This window comes from Notechis scutatus, chromosome 2 (assembly GCF_049901735.1).
Source record: "Notechis scutatus isolate UNSWTSFEM ecotype Mainland chromosome 2, rNotScu1.2, whole genome shotgun sequence".
NCBI lineage: Eukaryota > Metazoa > Chordata > Lepidosauria > Squamata > Elapidae > Notechis > Notechis scutatus.
In genome coordinates this window covers 8313860-8338574 of record NC_142010.1, presented here as the reverse complement: position 1 = coordinate 8338574, position 24715 = coordinate 8313860, and the positions used below count along the sequence as shown (strand labels likewise).

General features: G+C 44.2%; 1 protein-coding gene across 2 annotated transcripts in view; it reads right to left on the bottom strand.

Moving 5' to 3' along the window:
* Positions 1-2398: 2398 nt before the first annotated feature.
* LOC148131688 (uncharacterized) overlaps positions 2399-24715 on the bottom strand; it is a 221946-nt gene continuing 199629 nt past the window's right edge. Inside the window, exons 1-2 of one of the 2 annotated variants that reach the window (XM_087953166.1) lie at positions 7483-7714; positions 2399-4910 (exon numbers count right to left, since the gene is read on the bottom strand). In XM_087953166.1, the coding sequence (XP_087809292.1) occupies positions 3486-4901 (1416 nt within the window). In that variant the 5' untranslated portion in view covers positions 4902-4910; positions 7483-7714 and the 3' untranslated portion in view covers positions 2399-3485. Of the gene's footprint in view, positions 4911-7482; positions 7715-24715 lie in introns of those variants that run through there. The other variant, XM_087953165.1, reaches the window with a different exon arrangement.

Here is a 24715-nt window from a genome sequence, read left to right as displayed (position 1 = left end):
TAATGTCAGGCAGGTGGGCGGGGTGAGCGAGCATCGGGCGGGAGGGTGACTGGGTGGGGGGGCGTGGCCTGCCAGAACTTACTACCGGTTCAGCGACCCACGCCAAATTCTTGCTACCGGTTCGCCCGATCTGTTGCGAACAGGCTGAATACCACCACTGGCATGAATAGACTCATGACCGATGGCATGTTTCATCCCTCCCTCGGCCTCAGCCTGGTATCTCCTACACCGGGGGTCTGCAACCTTAAATATTCAAAGAACTATTTGGACCCGTTTCCCACAGAAAATAAAACACCCGGAGCCACAAAATCTGAGTGGACATGGCCAACTCGACGTCACTCACTCCCACCCAGTCACATGACACACACACTCCAGTCATGCCTACTCAAATTTTGTGGCTCCTGGTGTTTTCTATGGGAAACAGGTCTCTCCCTCTCTGCCGTCTTTCTCCCTCTCCCTCCCTCCCTTTGATCTCTCTCTCTCCCTCATTTCTCTTCTCTGTCATCTCTTTCTCTGTCTCTTTCTCCCTTCTCTTTTTTTGGCAGGCAAAGTACAGGACAAATGCTTTCACTGTGCTGCGCAAGGCGAGAGCAGCAACCAGGCCATAGAAGGGGTATTGGGTCATCCCCCCACCCCACACCGAAAGGAAAGCCAGACGGGCTTCTCCTAGAAGCCCCACTACCTGCTCCCTTCCCCCTACTCAATCCCTCTTCGGAACAGAGGAGCGCCCACTGGAAATGCATGTTGGGGCGGTGTCGGAGCACGGCTTTTGACTCTCTGGTGCTCGGCAGCCCTATTGCCTCTGTTGCCCTCCTCCATGTCCCCAGCCATCGCTGCCCCATTTCCTCAAAGGTGTGGCACATTTCAAAGGCTGTAGCTCACATCTGGGAGGTGCCAAAGAGTGTCCCGCTGTGAAAGCCAGGCCAGGCCACTTTGGTCTCTGGCTAGCCAATGGGGGCGCTTCTGCCGAGCCAGCCCCCTCCCTGCTGGGCTTTTGTGCTTGGCGCTTAGCCAGGGGAGGGAAGCACTTCCCCATGCTGCCCCCTTCTTTCTCTTGGCCCAGCCGACTAGGGAGGACCCCCGCCATTCTCTCCTAGCTCTCTTTGCTGCCGGCAACAGCAAATATACCAGGCAGGATCCTGTTGCAGCGCAAAGGCAAATGCAGGGGCTCTTCGCTCCTGCACTAAGGCTCCGTCCATTGACCCCACCACGACAGGGCAACAGCTCTTTCATCTTTCTGCCGCGACAGGGCCACAGGGAGCCGCAGCAGAAGGGTGAAAGAGCCGCAGGTTGTCCACACCCGCTATAGGATATCCTGCTTGTGCAAGGGATTGGACCACCTAGGTCCGTGATAGTGAACCTATGGAACACATGCCACAGGTGGCATGCAGAGGCATTTATGCGGGCACATGAGCCCCAGTCAAAGTTACCTGCACTGTGCATGCATGTGCCTCCTAGCTGATTTTCGGCCTGTTGGAGGCCATTTTCGCCCTCCTGGGGGCTCAAGAGAAACCTCTAGAGCCTCGGGAGGACGAAAACCTGGCCTTTCGGAAACACCGGAAGTGCCGAAATGGGCCCTTTTTCAGCCACCCAAGTCTCCAGAGGCTTCCCTTGAGCCTCCGGGGAGGGCAAAAATGGCCTCCCCCGGGCTGCAGAAGCCTTCTGGAGGCTGAAAACAGGCACTTCTGGTATTACCAGAAAGCCTGTTTTTCGGCCTCCCAAGGCTGCAGAGGTTTCTCTCAGCCTCCAGGAGGGCAAAAACAGCCTCAAACATGCTGAAAATCAGCTGGGAGGTGCGTACATGCGCAGTGCAGGTAAGGGGGCGGGGCGGGGGTGTTGTATGTGCATGCATGGGGGGGCGGGTTACAACTTTCGGCACACCACAACAAAAACAGTGTCCTCAGTCATTTCTTACTCTATTCAAATTATCAGATATTTGTGAAATTGCCTTTCTGTACATCATTGCATCTCTGAATGACTCATCTGTTTTCCAATGACTGGAGCGGTTTTCATAACAGTTTGAGAACATCATTAATTCATAAAGGTCAAATGAACTGTTGTAAGTTGAGGACTACCTGTAGATATTTTCTAAGCTGCCTCTCACAGAATCACAGCACCAAAGGGTTGGAAGGGACATTGGAGGTCTTGACCCTGCTCAAGGTCAAATGATTGTCCGGTCTATTGTTGAAAACCTCCAGTAACAGAGCACCTACAAGCCCAGGAGGCAAGCTACTCCATTGATTAATTGCTCTCAGAAAATTTCTCCTTACTTCTTGTCCTGTTCTTTGGTGCCATAGAGAATAAGTCAATTCCCTCTTTGTGACTGACAATTACTGGAAGAAAGTTGTCATGTCCCCCCCAATCCTTCTCTTCGATAACCTAGACACACCTTCAACCCTTTGCCATATAATTTTATTATTAAACTTGAGTGCAGATATCATAGTATGAAGCAACTCTGAACATCTTGCCTTGCCCTAATTTTCATAGCAACAATAACAATACCCTTTTTATTCTTGTCAAAAGCTATTGAGAGTTCTTACACAATACATTTTTAAAAATAAAACATTTTCCAGTGTAGAGTTTTTTCTCAAATCACCACCAACAAGGGAGATGCAACAAATACATCAATGTTATAGTGCTGTTGTCACCATAATGAATTCCAGGCACAATGAATATGACGGCTGCTTCCACAACAGTCATGCGGCCCAGGAATGCATGTCTGCCCTCCTTCCCCAAAATGAGGTTCAGTGATCTTCAAAAGGTAAGGAAGAGGAGGCTGTGAGGCCTGCTTGAATGGGAGTCATGTCTAAGGATTTCAGGGACCTAGTGGGAATGGGAAAAACCCTGTGGGGACCTCGGAGTGGGGGAGAGAGAAGACTGTGTGGAGCCTGTGAAAAAGGGAAAGGACTGGGCGATCAAAGGGTTGAGGTACAGGAGGCCTTGGGAATGCAAATCTGGGCCTTTGCCTCCAATCCTGAGGTAACCAGTGTTCTGCGAAATAACTCACATATTCATTAAATAGCTTTATCAGGGAGAGAAGGGGTGGGGGTACTTAAGCAAAGTAGTCCCGTTTAACGGTGATTGCAACAAAAAAGCGTCATTGATAGGCCCCGTTGCACTTGTATCTCAAGGACTACGTGTATGGTGGTTGGGAAATTCTGGCACTCAAAATCTGGAGGACACCAAGACAGAAGATAGAAATTCCAATTGTGGGAATTCCATAATATTAAAAAACCACCACCCAAAAGCCTTTTTGAAGAATTCCACACTTCTGCAAAAGGAAATATCCAGATAGTTTGGCTGATCACCAGAAACAGGTAGTTAGCCTTTACCAAGGCTATGAGTCCTTTGGTGTGTCACCAGGTGCAAATCCTTATTGAAACTTTTCCCACATTCTAGACACTCATATGGTTTCTCTCCTGTGTGTCCTCTGGTGTGTCACGAGGATGCAATTCTTACTGAAACTTTTCCCACACTCTGGACACTCATTCAGTTTCTCTCCTGTGAGTTCTCTGGTGTATCACAAGGGTGGAATTATGACTGAAACTTTTCCCACAATCTGGACACACATATGGTTTCTCTCCTGTGTGAGTCCTCTGGTGTGTCACCAGGTTGGAATCCTTATTGAATCTTTTCCCACACTCTGGACACTCATACGGTTTTTCTCCTGTGTGAGTCCTCTTGTGTGTTATCAGACTGGAAATTTGACTGAAACTTTTCCCACACTCTGGACACTCATATGGTTTCTCTCCTGTGTGAGTCCTCTGGTGTGTCATGAGGCCGCAATTCTGACTGAAACTTTTCCCACAATCTGGACACACATACGGTTTCTCTCCTGTGTGAGTCCTCTGGTGTGTCACCAGGGTAGAATTATGCCTGAAACTTTTCCCACACTCTGGACACTCATATGGTTTGTCCTGGGAATGAGTCCTCTGGTGTATAACTAGGGTGGAATTCTCACTGAAACTTTTCCCACACTCTGGACATTCATATGGTTTTTCTCCCGTGTGAGTCCTCTGGTGTACCACAAGGTTGGAAATCTGACTGAAACATTTCTCACACTCTGGACATTCATACAATTTATCCTGGGAATGAGTCCTCTGGTGTGTCAACAGGGTGGAATTTTGACTGAAACTTTTCCCACACTCTGGGCACTGATACGGTTTTTCTCCTGTGTGAACTCTCTGGTGTGACACCCGGCTGGAATTTTTACTGAAACATTTCCCACACTCTGGACATTCATACGGTTTTTCTCCCGTGTGAGTCCTCTGGTGTGTTACTAGACTGGAATTATGATTGAAACTTTTCCCACACTCCGAACATTCATACGGTTTTTCTCCCGTGTGAATCCTCTGATGTGTTACTAGACTGGAATTATGACTGAAACTTTTCCCACACTCTGGACATTCATACGGTTTTTCTCCCGTGTGACTCCTCTGGTGTGTTACTAGACTGGAATTATGACTGAAACTTTTCCCACACTCAGGACATTCATATGGCTTCTCTAGGATATGAGTCCTGCGGTGTGTCACCAAGCCGGATTTCTGACTGAAACTTTGCCCACACTTTGGACATTCATATAGCTTCTCTCCTGTGTGAGTCCTGTGATGTGTCATGGGGCTGGAATTCTTACTGAACCCTTTCCCACACTCTAGACACTCATATGGTTTCTGTCCTGTGTGAGTCTTCTGATGTGTTACAAGGCTGGTGATATTCTTGAGGTGAAATTTATATTTACTGGAGCTCTTAATTTTCTCTCCTTGTCTCTCAACTGCTGGGAAAGGAGAACAATTTTGTGGTTTTCTGAAGGAAATGGAAAATATTTTGATTTCTTGCTGGCTTTGCTTTCTTTTCCAGTGTTGCTTGTTATTCTCAATTTTCCAGAGTGCTCTTATTGCCATCCTCTTTGTCTGTAAGATTCAAAGAAACATGTAACTTTAATTCTTTATAAAATAGTTGCTGAAGATGTGAAAAAGAGGAAAAAAGTATACATTACAAGAATAAGCAAACATGCCACAATAAGGAATAACCTCTTACATTAGTTATGATTCATTTGACACATTTTTGTCCAGGTTGAAATATGCATTCCCTCATGAAATTCCCCTTTTCACTTTGGTGATTCACAAATTCTTAGCAGTGCAAAGGCTTATCATGAACTATATCTGGAAATGCTGGGGATACATTGTACAGATGTGCATACAAAGAGAAATACAGATATACATTGCCTATTTGTATGTATGTGGAAAATGCATGTGTTTTAGCCTGAAAATTATCCCAAATTGGTTACAGTTGAAACTTCTAAGCTCATTGTAGAGATTGTGAGTTTTTACCTGATGAAATGATACCTAAACCCTCTGCAAGATTTCATGTACAGTTTTGCCCATGGAAGTCCTCAGCTCCAAGTAAGGGCAGAATATATTTTTCACAACCACTCTGGTGACATCGGAATTGAAGTAGTGCTCACTGACTGACTGCAATTGGGACTAGCATCTGTGTTAGTAAGCAGCCCAATTGTTAAGCATGATGTCATTCGACAATGCCAACTTACATACCATGCTTGTTGGCTTTACAGAAAGGGAATGCTGTGAAAGCGAAGGTGGAAAGACACAGAGAAATTCTGTGCCTTAAATAGACAGAATTTTGAGAAAACCTGAAAATTGGAAAGGGAAGATGGTAATGGAGTAACTAGAGGAAGCAGGACTGGGTCAATAGAATATAAATTAAAAACTCTCCACAGGGCATTTTATTCCAACAACTGAAGCCTCTTTGGAGCTCAACCAACCTGCCTCTTGTGCACATCAGTCTCCCTTCCTCAAAATGCTCTGCAGGCATTTTGGGCAAGACATCCCAAGCCTTAACCTTTCACTTAACCTGAAATGTTTTATCTTTCTCAATACAGTGCATTCAGAAAGTATTCAGGCCCTCTTTACAGTTGTCAATTTTGTTATGCTGCAGCTTGATTCTACAGTTGTTTAACTTCATTTTCCCCCTCCTTAATCTACATAGTCTGTAAATTTAGTAAAAAGAAAAAAAACTGAAATATCACATTGGCATAAATATCCAGACCCTTTGCAATAGCACTTGAAATTTAGTTCAGGTGCCTCCTATTTCCCTTGATTGTTGATGACATGGTTCCACACCTTGATTGGAGTCTACCTGTGGTAAATTAACTTGATTGAGCATCATTTGTAAAGGCACACCCCTCTCCACAGAAGGCCTCATAGCTGACAATGCATACTGTAGCAGAACAGTAGCTGTGCGGTTAAAGGAACTGCCTGCAGAGTTCAGAGACAGCATTATTGCAAGCACAGGTCTGGGGAAGGCTCCAGTAAAATTTCTGCTGCACTGAAGTTTCCTAAGGGACAAGTGGCCTCCATAATTTTCAAATGGAAAATGTTTGGCACAACCAGGACTTTTCCAAGAGCTGGTCGCCCGGTCAAACTGAGCAATTGAGGTAGAAGGGCCTAAGATGGTCACTCTGACTGAGCCTCAGAGATCCTGTGTGGAGATGGGACAGAGTTCCAGAAGGACAACCATCATTGCAGCCCTCCACCCTTCTGAGCATTATGGCAGAGTGACTACACAGAAGCCTCTCCTCAGTGCACAACGCATGGAAGCCTGCTTGGAGTTTGCAAAAAAGCACCTGAAGAACTCTGTGAGGAACAAGATTCTCCGGTCTGATGAAATTAACCTGTCACTTCTAAATGTTATGTGTGGAGAAACCCAGGCATTGCTCATCCCCTGCCCAATGTCATCCCAACAGCAAAGCATGGTGGTGGCAGCATCACGCTGTGGGTGTGTTTCTCAGCTGCAGGGACTGGGAGATTGGTCAGAGTTGAGGGAAAGCTGAATGGCGCAAAGCACAGGGATATCCTCAATGAAAACCTGTTCCGCAGTTCTCAGGACAGCCAAGACAGCATAGCAGTGGCTTATGGACAACTCTGTGAATGTCCTAGAGGGGCCCAGCCAGAGCTCTGACCTGAACCTTATTGAATATCTCTGCAGGAATCCGAAAATGGCTCTCCACCTATGGTCGCAGCCAACCTGACAGATCTTGAGAGGATTTGCAAGGAAGATCGGCAGAAAATCCCCTGATCCAGGTGCAAAAAGCTTATCCCCTCATACCCAAAAAGACACGAGGCTGTAATTGCTGAGTGAAAGATCTGAATATTTATGCCAATACGGTTTTTCAGCGTTTTTTAAAAAAATTTAAGACAATTACATTTTCTAAAATTCTGTATTCACTTTGTCATGTACAGGAATGAGGAAAAATGAATGTCAACAAGTATAAAATCAGAAAAATCTCGGGCTGCAGTTTTAAATCGTGCAGCAAAAGGATAAAAACGTTTGGGGAGAGAAAGACTCAGCAGCAGCAGCAGCCCGCATGTTTCACTCCTGCCCCTTCGCTGCTTGGAGTGCCGTGGAGGAACCCAAAGGGCCCGACTTGCTCCCGGCTTCTCCACCGACCTGCCCTCCACTCACCTCCCAGGAGCCGCTTCGACCCTCCAAGCAGCACAAGAGGCTCCGCCAACGCCATCACCCTCCCGTGGCTGAGCCGGAAGAGGAACTCCCCCTGTCATCCTCCTCCACATCCTCTCTAGCAATCTAATACTCTATCGTTTGAATTCGTTCCCAGCTCGGCCTCTCTCCCTTCCGGTGTAATGTCAATATTAGCGATGCAGCTGCTGTACTCTTATTCTCTGCTTTCCAGGAGCGAGTGTTGCTTCTTTGTAGATCGCCATCTAGCGACATAAAGTAGGGATTACCCTCATTGTCACTCCAACTGAGACGGGCTTCTTTTGCAGCCAAGCAAAGCATCCGTGGGGAGAACACAATGCGTCATCAGGCAGGGACAAAGCGCACCTCCCTTGAGGATCAGTGAAGAGTATTCCAGCCAGTTCTTTCTCTTGGGGTGGGGCAGCATAACTCCCCAAAACTATATTTGCAACTGAGGGAAGCTTGAAGAGTGATGCTTTCCCCTACTCACCTTCACAAGATTAGACAGTGATAAAAGTCTTGTTTGTGTGTGCAGCCTTAAACAATTGCCAGCTTCATCCCATTGATAAATGAAATATAGGACAAAACCTTGATGTGCCCACCCACATTGCTTCCAACCTCATCTAGATTTATTTTTATTTTTATTTATTTATTTGATTTGTCAATTGTTTACAAGATAATAAGTACAAGTGTATACATAGTTGTTAATATATGAAGATATTGATAGGAGATATTATTTTTCCCTCTGCATTCTTGCAGCTGGAACTGCCCGGATTTCCCTCAGTAAGCAACGTGATTTAACATCTACATGAAATCTCTAGGAGAGGCCATCCATCCTTTCATATCCAATTCTATGCAGGTAGTCTTTGATTTACACCTCTTCATTTAGTGACCAGGGGTTGGGGATCCCTGACCTAGACAGTGATTTATCCTTTCAAAGCATTTGGGGGAAACTGACCTCTCTGCCCCCCCTTTAAAAAAGTCCATGCGAAATACCATCATCCATGCACCAGGTTGAAGTTAGTAAGTTCTGAAGTGCTCCAAGGTTTACATTATATTAAAATACTTTCAGAAATCTTTACAGATAGAAGTTATGAAAGTGGAGAGACTCAAAAGAAATTCTTTGTCTTATAATAGCCATGAAGAAAAACTGCAAATTGGAAAAGGAAGTTTGTAACGGAATAACTAGAGGGAAGCAACATTGGCTCAACAGAATATAAACAAAAACTGTCCAAAGGACATTTTATTCCAACAACTGAGGCCTCTTTGGAGCTCAACCAACCTCCCTCTTCTGCACACCATTCTCTCTTCCCCAAAATGCTCAAAGGCAGTTATTAGAGCTCACAGACTGTCCCTTGACCTGAGAATCTTTTCTCTTTCTAATTATTTCACAGATGCCTCTTGATCTTTTTGCAAAGCTGTTTATAAAAAACAGCAGAGAGTTTCTTTTTCAGAATATACAATCTGTAAAAGAACTGAAATTTAAATTGAAAACCTGCAAAGAACGTTCTCATTTTTCCAGTGGAAGAAGAAATGGGGGGGAGGAGGCTGATAAAGAAATCCTTTCTTGATGTAACCTGAATATATTTAATCTTATATCGAATTTGTATAACCCACACATGATACAATGGAGGGAGAAAAGCCAGATGGCCAGAACTATCACCTCTGAGAGGCACTGCCAGGAGATGAGAAGATCATAAAAATTCCACAGTGAGATGTGTTCTGGGAATCTCTGGAAAAGTTCGTTCTAAAAAGGGGGTGGGGGAAAATTAGGTATGTCCTGGGAAACTGAAAAAGATCATTCCTCACAAAAGGGGTGGGGAGGAATTAACATACTGGCTTTTGTTTCTCTAAATACACATCGAGTGTGAGGGGTTCTAAACTCCCTTATGTATCCCTGTATGCCTGAGAGACCTCAGACGCTGCTTTGAACTCCTACATGAATTGTCTCATCTCAATAAAGGATTCCTTTTTGATACGTTTTGATATGTTTTCAGAAGTTCATTCTAGTGAATGGGAAAAATTCTGTAGCCTGACATAAAGCAGTATCACCAATAGAGGAGAGGAAATTAAAAAAAAAAAACCTTCATTCTACCGAGGGGACCCTGCAAGAAAGGAAAATGGCTGAGTACAGCAAGGACGAAGGGGAAGCCGAATGCTGGGGAGAAACATTGACAGTTACCCAGCCAGATACTGACTCGGTGCACCCCATTCAAGATAGCAAAGCTGCCTACGAAAACTCCACAAAGCCCCGGTACTCTATAGGTGTAGGAAAAAGGGACAGCTGGGACGGAAGAACCAGAGGAGTAACCCTCACCCAGGTCAATTGTAAACCTGGGTGGAAATTGGAGCTGGAGGCCCTATCAAATCAGAAAGAATGGGACAAGGAGCCACCGGCCGACGACCGAATGAGATGGTACATAAATTGCCTCATGAGGGAAGCCCTGGAGAACCTCAGCATGAGGGATGCACCAGGACAACAACACAGGAGAACGAGGGAACCAGAGAATGAGAGAACCTGAGCCGCCACCCAGGATCCAGTGGAGATTGAGCAGGCAGAGGGACAAGCTGAAGAACCAGAAGCCATACCAGGTACCCGACCACTAAACGCCCCGGATCAGGAGATTAACCCTGGCCAACCCAGAGAAATACAACTGCAGAGGAAGATCCCATCCTTGGGGGTAAAATTTGATGGAGACAAACAGAAACTGGGATTTTTCCTGGTGCAAGTACTCACCTACATGCAAGAATATGGGCGGGATTTCCCAACCCAGGGGTCCTGAGTACGAATCGTCACCCTGGCCCTTGAAGGGGCAGCAGCCAGATGGATGGTGACGCTCCACAACGTCAATGCCCTAGGAATTAAGGAACCTTGATTGTTTCATGACGGCCTTACGCCACCGCTTCGAGGACCTCCTCGCCGATAGAAAGGCCCGCAACCACATTAGAGTCATAAAACAAGGCCGTCGCCCAGTAGCAGAATACACCGAGGAATTTTGTGACCTGGCCAGCCGGGTAGACTGGCCAGAGGATATCCTAGTCTGTTGGTTCAAAGATGGACTAAATCAGGGGTCCCCAACCACCGGTCCGCGGACCGATACCGGTCCGCGGAACAAGTCTTACCGGGCCGCTGGTTGCATGGGCACCGCCATCTTTTTTGGTAAAAAGTGCTTCCGGTGAGCTTTTCCGGTAGAAAGCTCACCGGAAGCACTTTTTCGCCTTCAAAAAGATGGCGGCGCCCAGTTGATGCCGGTGCCGGGCCGCGGCGCCCAGCTGATGCCGGTACCGGGCCGCGGCGTCAAAAAGGTTGGGGATCACTGGACTAAATGATGATCTATACGCTGCCTGCCTGGCCTGTGGGGCCCCAAACCTTTTGCACGAATGGTACATGATGGCAGAGGAGGCGGAGAAAGACATGACTTGAAACCGGTACCACAGTGGCAAATCTTGGAAAAGATCCCCATCCTTGGGGAAAGGGGAAGTCTTCAAACCCCAATCCATCATGACTCCAAGAACATCTGGTTGCTTTAAGTGTGGAAAGGAGGGACACCGCACAGCAGAATGCCATTCAAAGACCCCTGCCAGAAAGCTAGACCACCCAGCAGGGTGGAAACCCGGAACATCCAGCCCTCGAGGAAAGGAGACTGGCCTGAGGGGCCGAGTAGATATGGGATTCCGATATCCCCCAACCCAGAGGAAGAACCCCCAACGCTCCGAGGGGACCTGAGCCAGTCCGAAAGCAATCTGGAAGACGACCCGCTGGTAAGCAATCCAATTGAACCAATCACCCTACCCCTGAGACTGTTTATCCCCAGCCGAGGGAAGGGGGAGGAAGTTGCAGCGTTGCTGGATTCGGGATGCACCCGATGCCTAATAAATCCCTCCCTTGCAGAGAAATTGGGGATCCAACTGAAAGAAATGGAAAATCCCATCGCTTTCTGCCAATTGGATGAAACTATAGCGGGGAGGGGGGGCGGGAGCCAGCCAGGTTTACCACAGAACCATTGAAAATAAGACTAGGGAACCATAGGGAGGTGTTCACATTCATTTTAGCCCCAGGAGTGGAAGAGCCGCTAGTTCTAGGTCTCACATGGCTGCAGAAATGGAATCCAAAAATAAATTGGAGGACAGGAACCGTACAGTTCCAGAGAGACATAATATTTGCAAATAGCTCAGAGGAAAGGATGTTGCTATATTCTATAAAAAATCCTTACATCTAAAAAATATCCAAGTTACCCAGGAGCTTGCCCTTCCTGAAACCATCATCTGTGAACTATCCTTAAATATCACAATTCGATTCTTACTATGTTACAGAGCACCTGATTATGACATCGAACATGTAAACAAGCTAAATACACTACTAACATGGGCTACATCCTGCCCATACCCTTTTATCTTTCTTGGAGATTTCAATCTACCTCATATCGACTGGACCCTAAATAATTGTACAACTGAAATCATACACACAACCTTCTACAATGCTATTACAAATCTAGGTCTTGAACAACTAGTAACCAACAACACTAGACTAAACAACTGCCTCGATCTCATCTTCTGCAATAGTTTGAATTTAATTTACGGAATACAAACCAAAGAACCCTTTTCCAGTAGTGACCACAATATGATTGACTTTTGCCTCAACATACGTCCACACAAAAAATCACCACAATGATGTCATCCCTAATTGGAACTTCAAAAAGGCAACTATGATCTTATAGATAACGATCTCTCATCCCTCGATTGGCAATCTCTATTCACTGGATGCAATACTGTTGAAGACCATTACAACATTTTTTACTTGAAGTCAAAAGAGTCATCAAACTATATGTTCCAACAACAACTCCAAAAACAAAACAAAAAAGCAGATTACCCATATCAATAAGGAAACTTCAATCCAAGAAGAGATCACTCTGGCGGAAAAACAAATCTGGTCACGTTGCTAATTTCAAAAACCGATACAAAAATTTATGCCACCAGATAAAGACCGAATGCACCAATTATCACATTAAACAAGAGGAAAACCTTCTAAGCACCAATTCCACCCGTGCTTTTTACAATTTTGTAAACAACAAACTAAAAGACTCAAGGTCCATCCCTCCCTTGATAGGACCTGATGGTAAAGACTGCAGCGACGACACCATTAAAGCCAACATCTTTAACACATTCTTCGGCTCAGTGTTTGTAAACAGTAATGGATCATGCCCAATGTTTCCTAGCCGTACCACAGATAACAACAATGATCTAATACATATCGATTTTACAGTAGACAACGTTGAAAAAGCACTACGCAATCTAAAACCATCTCTATCTATTGGACCGGATGGAATATGTGCCTACTTCTTAAGAAAGCTATCCACTGCCATAGCCAAACCTCTAAGCATAATCTTTGAAAAATCTTTCAGGACCAGCTCCTTGCCTAACCTATGGTTACAAGCCACAGTCATCCCTATCTTCAAAAAGGGAGACCCACGCCTAATTGAAAATTACAGACCAATCTCCTTATGCTGCGTCACCTGTAAAGTCATGGAATCAATTATTAACCAATCCATCATCCTCCATTTAGAGACAAACAACCTACTCTCCAATAAACAATTTGGTTTCAGAAAAAAACTATCCTGTAATCTGCAACTCTTACACTGCAAAAACATATGGACTACACAACTCGACCAGGGCAAAGCAATAGACGCAATCTACATAGACTTCTGTAAAGCCTTTGATTCAGTGGTACACGACAAACTACTCCTAAAAAATAAAATCTTATGGTATCTCTGGACAACTGAATAACTGGATAGAAGCATTCCTGTCAAACAGACAACAAATGGTCAAAATCGGGAACGCCCTATCAAACCCAGTACCTGTCAATAGTGGTGTTCCCCAAGGCAGTGTTCTAGGACCAACTCTCTTCATAATCTACATAAACGACCTTTGTGATCATATCAAGAGCAATGGCGTTCTCTTCGCTGATGATGTAAAGCTGTTCAATACCACAGACAATACTACTACCCTACAAAAAGACCTAGACTATGTATCTGAATGGTCTAACATATGGCAACTTCAAATCTCAACAAATAAATGCTCTGTCTTACATATTGGTAAAAAAAATCAGAAAATAAAATACAAGCTGAATAGTCAAGATCTTGTTGATGACCCAAGCTCTGTAAAGGACCTGGGAATACTCACCTCTAATGATCTAAGTGCTAGAGCCCACTGCAACTACATAGCCAAAAAGGCATTAAGAGTTGTTAACCTAATCCTACGTTGCTTTTTCTCTGGTAATATCTCACTACTAACCAGAGCATACAAAACATTTGCTAGACCAATACTCGAATACAGTTCATCAGTCTGGAATCCTTATTACGTATGTGATATTAACACAATTGAGAAAGTCCAGAAGTATTTCACAAGAAGAGTTCTCCACTCTTCTACTCGTTGTAGAATACCTTATGCCACCAGACTCGAAATTCTAAAACTAGAAAACCTTGAATTACGCCGTCTTCGGTCAGACTTAAGCATGGTATATAAAATCATACATTGCAATGTCCTACCTGTCAATGAATACTTCAGCTTTAACCACAACAACACAAGAGCACACAACAGATACAAACTCAAAGTAAACCGCACCAAACTTGATTGCAGGAAATACGACTTCAGCAATAGAGTGGTCAATGTCTGGAATACTCTACCCGACTCTGTAGTCTCTTCCCCAAACCCCAAAAACTTTAACCTTAGACTGTCTACTATTGACCTCACCCCTTTCCTAAGAGGTCTGTAGGGGGCTTGCATAAGCGCACCAACGTGCCTACCGTCCCTGTCCTATTGTTTCTCTTATTCTATTATTTTTCTTATATGTACCCATTTCATATATTCACAACTATGTATACACTTGTACTTATTATCGTGTAAACAATTGACAAATCAAATAAATAAATAAAATAAAAAATAAAGAAAGAAAGGAACAGAGAACAGAGAATCAGCCATGACCGGAAAGTCGGCTGAACCCATTAACATCCCCAAGGAGTACCAGGATCTGGCCCAAGCATTTAGTGAGGAAGATTGTGATGAACTCCCACCCCATCGAGCCACAGACTGCGCTATCGAAATCCTACCAGGGGCTAAACTCCCAAAACCACCAATGTATTGCATGTCTCCCAGAGAACTGAAAGAACTCAGAGCATTTATCGATAAAAACTTAAAAAGGGGTTTCATTGAACCCGCCTGACCAAAAATAGCTGCCCCAGTGTTATTCCGCGAAAAGAAAGATGGCTCAGTATGCTTGTACATTAATTACAAAAAATTGAATGCAATTTGCATAAAGAATATGTATCCACTCCCCCTCATGAAGGACATGTTAGCCCACCTCTCAAAAGGATTTTTTTTTCAAAGTTAGACCTATGAGAGGCATATTACCACATCAGAATAAAGGAAGGGGATGAGTGGAAGACAGCTTTTAACACATTATTGGGATGCTACCAATTTAAAGTGCTCCCTTTTGGACTGCAAGGAGCGTATGCCATGTTTATGCAATTGATCAATGAAACCCTTCATGAATTTTTATATAAAGGGGTTCTAGTGTATCTTGATGATATTTTACTCCACACGGAAATGATGGAAGAACACATCAAGCTACTCCATGCAATCCTCACAAAACTCTTAGATGGTAAACTATATGCAAAACTCTCTAAATGCAAATTCTACCAAGAAAAATTTACTATTTGGGGTATAGAATATCACATGAGGGAATAGAGATGGACCCACAGAAAGTAAAAGCTGTACTGGACTGGGACCCACCGCACACCCACAAAGAACTGCAAAGCTTCCTGGGGTTTGCGAACTTTTATCGCCAATTCATTCCAGCTTTTGCAAACGGCAAATTTCATCGCCAATTCATTTCAGCTTTTGCAAACGATGGGCGGTGGGCAATGCTCACATGGAGACATTTCCTGGAAGGAAACCAAATCCCCTTTGAAGTATGGACTGATCACAAAAATCTGGAAGCCCTGAAAAATCCACGGAAACTCTCCGAAAAACAAGCAAGGTGGGCTCAATACTTTAAACCTTTTAATTTCACTCTCAAATATTTTCCTGGGAGAAAAAGCTTAGCAGATGCACTGTCCAGAAAACCCCAATACAACAGCAAAAAGATTGAGGTTATAAAACCGATGATCCAACCGACCCAACTAGCAGCCAAAGTAATCACCCGGGCACAAGAGAAAAAAAAAAAACCATCCCTGACTGAAGACACAATGACGTCAATATTTAAGGAGGCACTACTTAAGGACGACTGGCTTCAGGCTAACAAAAACACTTGTTTACTCAAAGATGGACTGGCTTGGGTAGAAAACAAACTTTATGTCCCTGCAAGCCAGAGAATGGACCTCATGAAACGCTGCCATGACTCCAAAATAGCGGGACACTTTGGGTTTGTAAAAACCCTGCACCTCATCAAAAGACAATTTTGGTGGCTGTCCCTCAAAAAGGACATTGAAAACGATGTTGTGAGCTGCTCCACCTGTGATGCTGCAAAGAGAAGACAAGGAAAATATCCTGGACTTTTACAAACAGCAGCAGACCCTTCTGTACCCTGGAAAGAGATCTCTGTGGACTTTATAGTGGAGCTTCCCGTAAGTGCTGGGAATACTGTCATTTGGGTTGTAACTGATCTTTTTTCCAAACAAGTTCACTTTATTCCATGCCAAAAGATCCCAACTGCCAAGGCATTGGCAAAGATGTTTCTAATACACATTTATCGCCTTCATGGAGCCCCCCAATGGATTATCCCAGATAGGGGTGTTCGGTTCACATCCAAATTTTGGCGGGCATTTTTAAACCTATTAGGCTCCACCCAGAGGTTGTCGTCAGGAAATCATCCCCAGACTGGCGGATCGACAGAGAGAGTATGCAGCGTATTAGAACAACATTTAAGATGTTTTATTAATTACCAACAGGACATTTGGACTGACCTTCTTCCTTTTGGAGAGGTATCATACAATAACTCAGTGCATAGTAGCACGGGGTTCACCCCATTCCAGGTAGCCACGGGCCAAGAATTCAACCCTATGCCGGAACTACCCACCAAAGAACCTGAAATCCCCTCCCTTAAGGAGTGGGTGGATAACTTACAAGCCATGTGGCCAGTAGTAATCTTTACAGGAAGCTTACAAAACTTTACAAGTTTACAAAACTCAAGCAGACAAAAAATGCTGCGATCCTAAACCTTTCAAGATTGGGGACCATGTATATTTGTCCATAAAATTCTTAAAATCATTACAACCCTCTAAGAAACTAGGGCCAAAATTCACTGGCCCATTCCCCATCTCCAAAGTTATTAACCCCGTGACGGTAGAGCTTCGACTCCACAAAACACTTAGGCAGATTCATCCAGTATTTCACTGTAGCTTGCTCAAACCGGAGATCACTTCAAGCCTCAGACCCCCTCCCCTTTCCACACCTCCAACTCCCATCATGGTAAATGGGGAACAACATTTTGAAATTAAAGATATCCTTGATTTGCGCACTCACCGTGGATCCACACAATATTTAGTAGCTTGGAAACACCTTTGTTCCTCAGAAAATGAGTGGGTAACCAAACAACATATAAAAACACCCACATTACTATGAAAGTTCCACCTAAAATACCCTGATAAACCATCCTAAATTGCAAATGTAACACATGATTTTAGTTTTTTCCAGGTAGACCTATCTGTTTTTTAAGGAGGGCAGGATGTCAGATCCAAGTATCTGTCATTTCTTCAATGGAAGAAGAAAAGGAGGGGGGACTGATAAAGAAATCCTTCTTGATGTAACCTGAATATATTGAATCTTATATCGAATTTGTAAAACCTACACATGATACAATGGAGAGATAAAACCCAGATGGCCGGAACTTATCACCTCTGAGAGAGACAGCCAGGAGATGAAGAGACCCTAAAAATTCCACAGTGAGAGGTATCCGGGGAATCTCTGGAAAAAGTTCATTCTAAAAAGGTGGCGGGGGTGGGGGGGAATTAGATATGTCCTGGGAAACTGTGAAAAAGATGTTCCTACAGAAGGGGTGGGAGGGGAATTAGCATAGTGGCTTTTGTTTCTCTAAATACACATGGAGTGTGAGGGGTTCTAAACTCCCTTATGTATCCCTGTATGCCTGAGGGACCTCAGATGCTGCTTTGAACTCCTACATGAATTGTCTCATCTCAATAAAGGATTCCTTTTGATCCTTCTGTTTGGTTCTCAGAAGTTCATTCTCGCTAATTGAATGGGAGAAAGTTCTGTAGCCTGACATGAAGGCTTTGTCTGTGTCCCAGGCTTGTTTGAGTGCTGGCTGATGTAATCTTCCCAGATGCCTAGTGGTGAGATGGGTTGGGGGCGAATCCTATCTGTTGTTATGTAGAATAGACTGGCTCAGGCCTTAATGGCCCATTGACAAAGTTTCTGCCTCTCTGAGTTTCTACTTCTCTTTTTAGGGGAAGTATTCTGCCTTTTTAATATTTCCTAGGCTATTTCAATTTTCTAGGAGAGGGGTGGGTGCTAACTTCCTTCACTTTCGTTCTCCCTTCTCTCCCTCTTTCTTTCTCCCTTCCCTCCCTCTTTCTTTTTCTCTTTCTTTCTCCCCCTCCCTCTTCCCTCCCTTTCTTTCTTTCTCCCCTCCCCTTCCTTCCTTCCTTCCTTCCTTCCTTCCTTCCTTCCTTCCTTCCTTCCTTCCTTCCTTTCTTTCTTTCTTTCTTTCTTTCTTTCTTTCTTTCTTTCTTTCTTTCTTTCTTTCTTTCTTTCTTTCTTTCTTTCTCCTTCCCTTCCTTTCTTTCTCCCTTCTCTCCCTCTTTCTTTCTCCCTTCCCTCCCCCTCCCCTCTTTTTTCTTTTTTCTTTCCTTTTCCATTCCCTCCTTCTCTTTCTTTCTTTTTTCTATTTATTTCTCCCTTCCCTCCTTCCCTCTTATTTTTTCTCTTTCTTTCTCCCCTCCCTTTCTTTTTCCCATCCCTCCCTCTTTCTCTCTCTCTCTGTCTCTCTTTCTTTTGGTGCATCCCTGAACCCCATTTTGGGCCTAGTAAGCCTCCCTGCAGCCTCCCGGGAGCAAAAACGGGGCACAGGAGCGTTAGATGGGAACTTGGAGGCCATCTAGTTCAACCCCCTGCTCCAGCAGGAAACTTTATATTGTCTGAATTATTTTGTTGTCTCTAACAGAGAGGAAAATTGCCAGGAAGGAGAAGGAGTTTACTAGGACAAGGCTGCCATGCAGAGGAAGGCAGAGATAGTCCTTGACTTATGATGACAATTGAGCCCAAAATTTTGGTTCCTAAGCGAGAGCATTGTTAAGTGAGTTTCACCACATTTTATTAAATCCATGACATCTCCTGGCTCTAACAATCATGTGCAAGCTAGGTAAGAAGATGTGAATGCGTGTGTAATGTTCTAATGTACAGAAGTTATAGTTAAATGCATGGCAGAAAGTGGACTCTGGGTATATTTTTCCAAATACAGTAAGTGAGGTTGAATATGTATAGTTTTAGAAGAGCTGTGTGTGTGTGGTGTGAATGTGCACATACGTACACATACAGTATATATAGTACATAATGTATCTTTTTGTGTGCCTATACGCACAATACGCTATGTAATATGTATGTACACTTATGGCATATATACATAGGATTAAATAGTGTATTTTAGATGTTCAGAAGTAGCAGTAAATAGACAGGGAAATTGTAGCACATTGAGGCCTTTGAGGTGAGAAGCTAGGCAAGACAACCCTTGACATAAGTGATGTCAAGTTCGCCACGCCCACCCAATCATATGACCACCACCACTCCCGCCAGCCACGCCCACCCAGTCACATGCCCACTAAGCCAGGCCCACAGAACCAATAGTAAACATTTTTGAATCCCATCACTGGTGAGGAGGGATTCCTTGGGGGAGGGAAGGAGAGCAAGGTGGAGTTTCCCCAATTGTGCCCCCTCACCTTCCAAGTCTCCACCTTTCCTTGTAAGGTTTTCTGCTCCATGGGAACCCGCTGCGCCGCCGCTTCTCCTCATTTTCTGCTTCTGCAAATAGCTCTCCGAGCTCCTTAAAATCCTCCCTCCAAGCCCCCCACTTTCCTTCCCCACAGCCCACCATTTGGTGCAATCTGGCTCCCAGGGTGAGGCTGCTGCCTTTCCCATGTTCCCCTGTAACTGCTGGGGAGGATCTGCCTCCCAGGGTCTGGAGGGGAGGAAGAGGATCTGGGCTCAGAGGGATCGTGTCTGGAGGGCCTCCCTCGAAGGGCTGGAACCCTGCTAGGAGGAGGCCAGTGGCATCTCGAGGGTGATGGAGACCAGAGGGGCATCCAAGTAGCCTTCCATTGAAATTCAGCACCTGAATCTGCCTCTCTTACCTCCCCAGATTCCTTTTCTGGTGACTGCTGTATCCCTGTTTCTCTCTGCCCATGTAAGGGAAAAGCCCTGTCAGGCTACAGAACTTTTCCCATTCACTCAACAAGAATGAACTTCTGAAAACGTATCAAAACGTATCAAAAAGGAATCCTTTATTCGGATGAGACAATTCATGTAGGAGTTCAAAGCAGCGTCTGAGGTCCCTCAGGCATACAGGGATACATAAAGGAGTTTAGAACCCCTCACACTCGATGTGTATTTAGAGAAACAAAAGCCACTATGTTAATTCCTCCCCACCCCTTTTGTAAGGAATGATCTTTTTCACAGTTTCCCAGGGCATACCTAATTTTCCCCCACCCCGTTTTTAGAACAAACTTTTTCCAGAGATTCCCTGGATACATCTCACTGTGGAATTTTTATGATCTTCTCATCTCCTGGCTGTGCCTCTCGGAGGTGATAGGTTCTGGCCATCTGGCTTTTCTCCCTCCATTGTATCATGTGTGGGTTATACAAATTCGATATAAGGTTAAATATATTCAGGTTACATCAAGAAAGGATTTATTTATCAGCCTCCCCCCCCTTTTCTTCTTCCACTGAAGAAATGACAAATACATGGATCTGACCTCCTGCCCTCCTTAAAAAACAGATAGGTCTACCTGGAAAAATAAAAAATCATGCATTACATTTGCATTTCAGGATGGTTCAACAGGATATTTTTGGTGGAACTTACGTAGTAATATGGGTGCTTTTATGTGGCGTTTGGCTACCCACTCATTTTCTGAAGAAGGAAGGTGTTTCCATGCTACTAAATATTGTGTGGATCCACGGTGGGTGCGTGAATCAAGGATATCTTTAATTTCAAAATGTTGTTCCTCATGTACCATGATCAGGGTTGGAGGTATGGGAAGGGGGGGGGGGTCTGAGGCTTGAAGTGATCTCCGGTTTGAGCAAGCTACAGTGAAATACTGGATGAATCTGCCTAAGTGTTTTTGGAAGTTGAAGCTCTACCGTCACAGGGTTAATAATTCTGGAGGTGGGGAATAGGCCAATGAATTTTGGTCCTAATTTCTTAATGATTGTAAGAATTTTGTGGACAAATATACATGGTCCCCAATCTTGAAAGGTTTAGGGTCGCAGTGTTTTTTGTCTGCTTATTTATGTACCGTCTCATTCGGGTTGGCCGGTGGCTCCTCGTCCCATTCTTTCTGATTCGATAGGGCTTCCAGCTCCAATTTCCACCCGGGTTTACGATTGCCCCGGGTGAGGGTTACTCCTCTGGTTCTTCCGTCCCAGCTGTCTGTTTTTCCTACACCTATAAAGCACCGGGGCTTTGTGGAATTTTCGTAGGCAGCTTCGCTATCTTTGATGGGGTACACCGAGTCAGTATTTGGCTGGGTAACTGTCAAGGTTTCTCCCCAGCATTCAGCTTCCCCTTGGTCCTTGCTGTACTCAGCCATTTTCCTTTCTTGCAGGGTCCCCTCGGTAGAGTGAAGGTTTTTTTTTTTTAATTTCCTCTCCAGGCTGACCTCTATTGGTGATACTGCTTTATGTCAGGCTACAGAATTTTTCCCATTCACTAGAATGAACTTCTGAAAACATATCAAAACGTATCAAAAAGGAATCCTTTATTGAGATGAGACATTCATGTAGGAGTTCAAAGCAGCGTCTGAGGTCCCTCAGGCATACAGGGATACATAAGGGAGTTTAGAACCCCTCTCCTTATCTCGATGTTTATTTAGAGAAACAAAAGCCAGTATGTTAATTCCACTCCCACCCCTTCTGTAGGAACGATCTTTCTCACAGTTTCCCAGGACATATCTAATCCCCACCCCACCCCGTTTTTAGAACAAACTTTTTCCAGAGATTCCCTGGATACATCTCACTGTGGAATTTTTATGATCTTCTCATCTCCTGGCTGTGCCTCTCGGAGGTGATAGGATCTGGCCATCTGGCTTTCTCCCTCCATTGTATCATGTGTGGGTTATACAAATTCGATATAAGGTTAAATATATTCAGGTTACATCAAGAAAGGATTTCTTTATCAGCCTCCTCCCACTTTTCTTCTTCCACTGAAGAAATGACAGATACACGGATCTGACACTACAAAGTTAGCTAAGGACCCTGTCCCCTGGGAGTCGGACAACCAATGGGATACATTTCTTACACAGGAACAGGAAACACTAAAGGCAGGCCCAACAAAGGTTATAAAACCCAGGCACTCTCAGCAACTCAGCCCTTCTTGACCTTCTCTTCTCACCTTTTTATTGATCTCTTCTTTTCACTGTGGAGCTCCAGGCCCTGTGGTCCTGTCCACCATTAAACCTTCCAAGCAGCCTCCCCTTTTCCAGTGTCTTTTTCTCCACTTGGAACTGAACCCAGAAGGATATTTCTGTCAACAAAAGGAAGGGAAGGAAGAAAGTAAGTAAGTAAGTAAGTAAGTAAGTAAGTAAGTAAGTAAGTAAATGTTGGAAGAAATATCCTTCTTGGTTTAGTTCCAAGTGGGGAGAATGACACTGGAAACATGCAGGCTGTTTGGAAAGATGGTTTAATGGTGGACAGGATGACATGGCTCCAAAGTGAAAAGGACAATCACATGCTTCAAGATGTTGGGTGAAGGAAAAGAAGGATTGATATGCTGAGAGACCCTTAGTTATATACCTTCTGTTGGGCCCCACCTTCGTGTTTTCTGTTCTTGTGTAAGAAATGTATCAGATTGGCTGTCAGACTCCTAGGGGAGGGGGTCTTAGCTAACTTTGAAGGCTTTGTCTGGACCCCATGGCTTCACCTGAGTGCTGGCTAATGCAATCTCCCCAGGCCAGGTGGTAAGATGGGTAGAGGCCTTTGTTATGTAGAATTCTTTGGCCCAGGCCTTAATGGCCCACCCATTAGCAAAGGTTGCGGGGGTAAGTTTCTGCCTCTCTGAGTTTCTACTTCCCTTTTAGGGGAAATATTCTGCCTTTTTAATATTTCCTAGAATATTTTCTAGGAGAGAGACGGGTGCTGATTTCCTACGAAAGAAGAAAGAAAGGAAGGAAGGAAGGAAGGAAGGAAGGAAGGAAGGAAGGAAGGAAGGAAGGAAGGAAAGGAAGAAAGAGGGAAGAGAAAGTGAATGACATATGGAGTGAGGGAGAGAGCGAGCGAGCAGAAGGAGACGAAGGAAGGACCACAAACCCTGGTACTAGATGCATCAATCCAGGGCTGGAAGGGACCTCAGAGGTAATCTATTCCAACCCCATCTCCAGTAGGAGACGTGGGTTATTTTTGTGCCTCACCTAGTCACATGACCACCAAGCCACGCCCATCAAGTCACATGACCCCCAAGTCACACCCACCCAGTCACATGAACAAGCCACGCTCACAGAACCGGTTGTTTAAAAAATTGAATCCTCTCCCGCAACTCTTGGGAGACCTGAAAGAAAAGTATAGCATAGATTGTCATGGATGAAAGCTATTCCTGTGCTCGGTGGAAGCCAAATACGACTTGATGGCACCAAAGGAAGGACAGAATCCATGAAAGCCTCTTACAAACGCTGTAGGGTAGAGATTAGGTCCTGAAAGGACCTAATGGTAAAAACTGCAACGACGACACTATTAAGGCCAACCTCTTTAACACATTCTTTGGCTCAGTATTTGTAAACAGCAATGGATCATGCCCAGTATTTCCTAGTCGAACCACAGAAAAATACAATGATCTAACACATATCAATTTTACAGATGACAATGTTGAAAAAGCACTACGCAATCTAAAACCATCTCTATCTATTGGACCGGATGGAATATGTGCATACTTCTTTAAAAAGCTATCCACTGCCATAGCCAAACCTCTAAGCATAATCTTTGAAAAATCTTTCAGGACCAACTCCTTGGCAAAACTATGGTCACAAGCCATGGTCATCCCCATCTTCAAAAAGGGAGACCCCAGCCTAGTTGAAAATTACAGACCAATCTCTTTATGCTGCGTCACCTGTAAAGTTATGGAATTAATTATTAACCAATCCATTATCCTTCACTTAGAGACAAACAACCTACTCTCTAATAAACAATTTGGTTTCAGGAAAAAACTATCCTGTATTCTGCAACTCTTACACTGCAAAAACATATGGACTATACAACTCGATCAGGGCAAAGCAATAGACTTCTGTAAAGCCTTTGATTCAGTGGTACACGACAAACTACTCCTAAAACTAAAATCTTATGGTATCTCTAGACACCTGCATAACTGCACAGAAGCATTTCTGTCAAACAGACAACAAATGGTCAAAATTGGGAGTGTCCTATCAAATTCTGTACTTGTCAATAGTGGTATCTCCCAAGGCAGTGGTTCTAGGACCAACACTTTTCATACTCTACATAAATGACCTCTGTGATCATATCAAGAGCAACTGCACTCTCTTCGCTGATGATGTAAAGCTATTCAACACTACAGACAATACTGCTACCCTTCAAAAAGACCTTGACTATGTATCAGAATGGTCAAAGAAATGGCAACTTCAAATCTCAACAAATAAATGCTCTGTCTTACATATTGGCAAAAAAAATCAGAAAATAAAATACAGGCTGAATAGTCATCTTGTTGATGATCCAAACTCTGTCAAGGATCTTAAAGTACTCATCTCAAATTACCTAATTGCTAGAGCCCACTGTAACTACATAGCCAAAAAGGGGTTAAGAGTTGTTAACCTAATCCTACGTAGCTATTTCTCTGGTAATATTACACTAATAACTAGAGAATACAAAACATTTGCTAGACCAATACTTGAATACAGCTCATCAGTCTGGAACCCACATTACGTATCTGATATTAACACAGTTGAGAAAGTCCAGAAATATTTCACAAGAACAGTTCTCCACTCCTCTACTT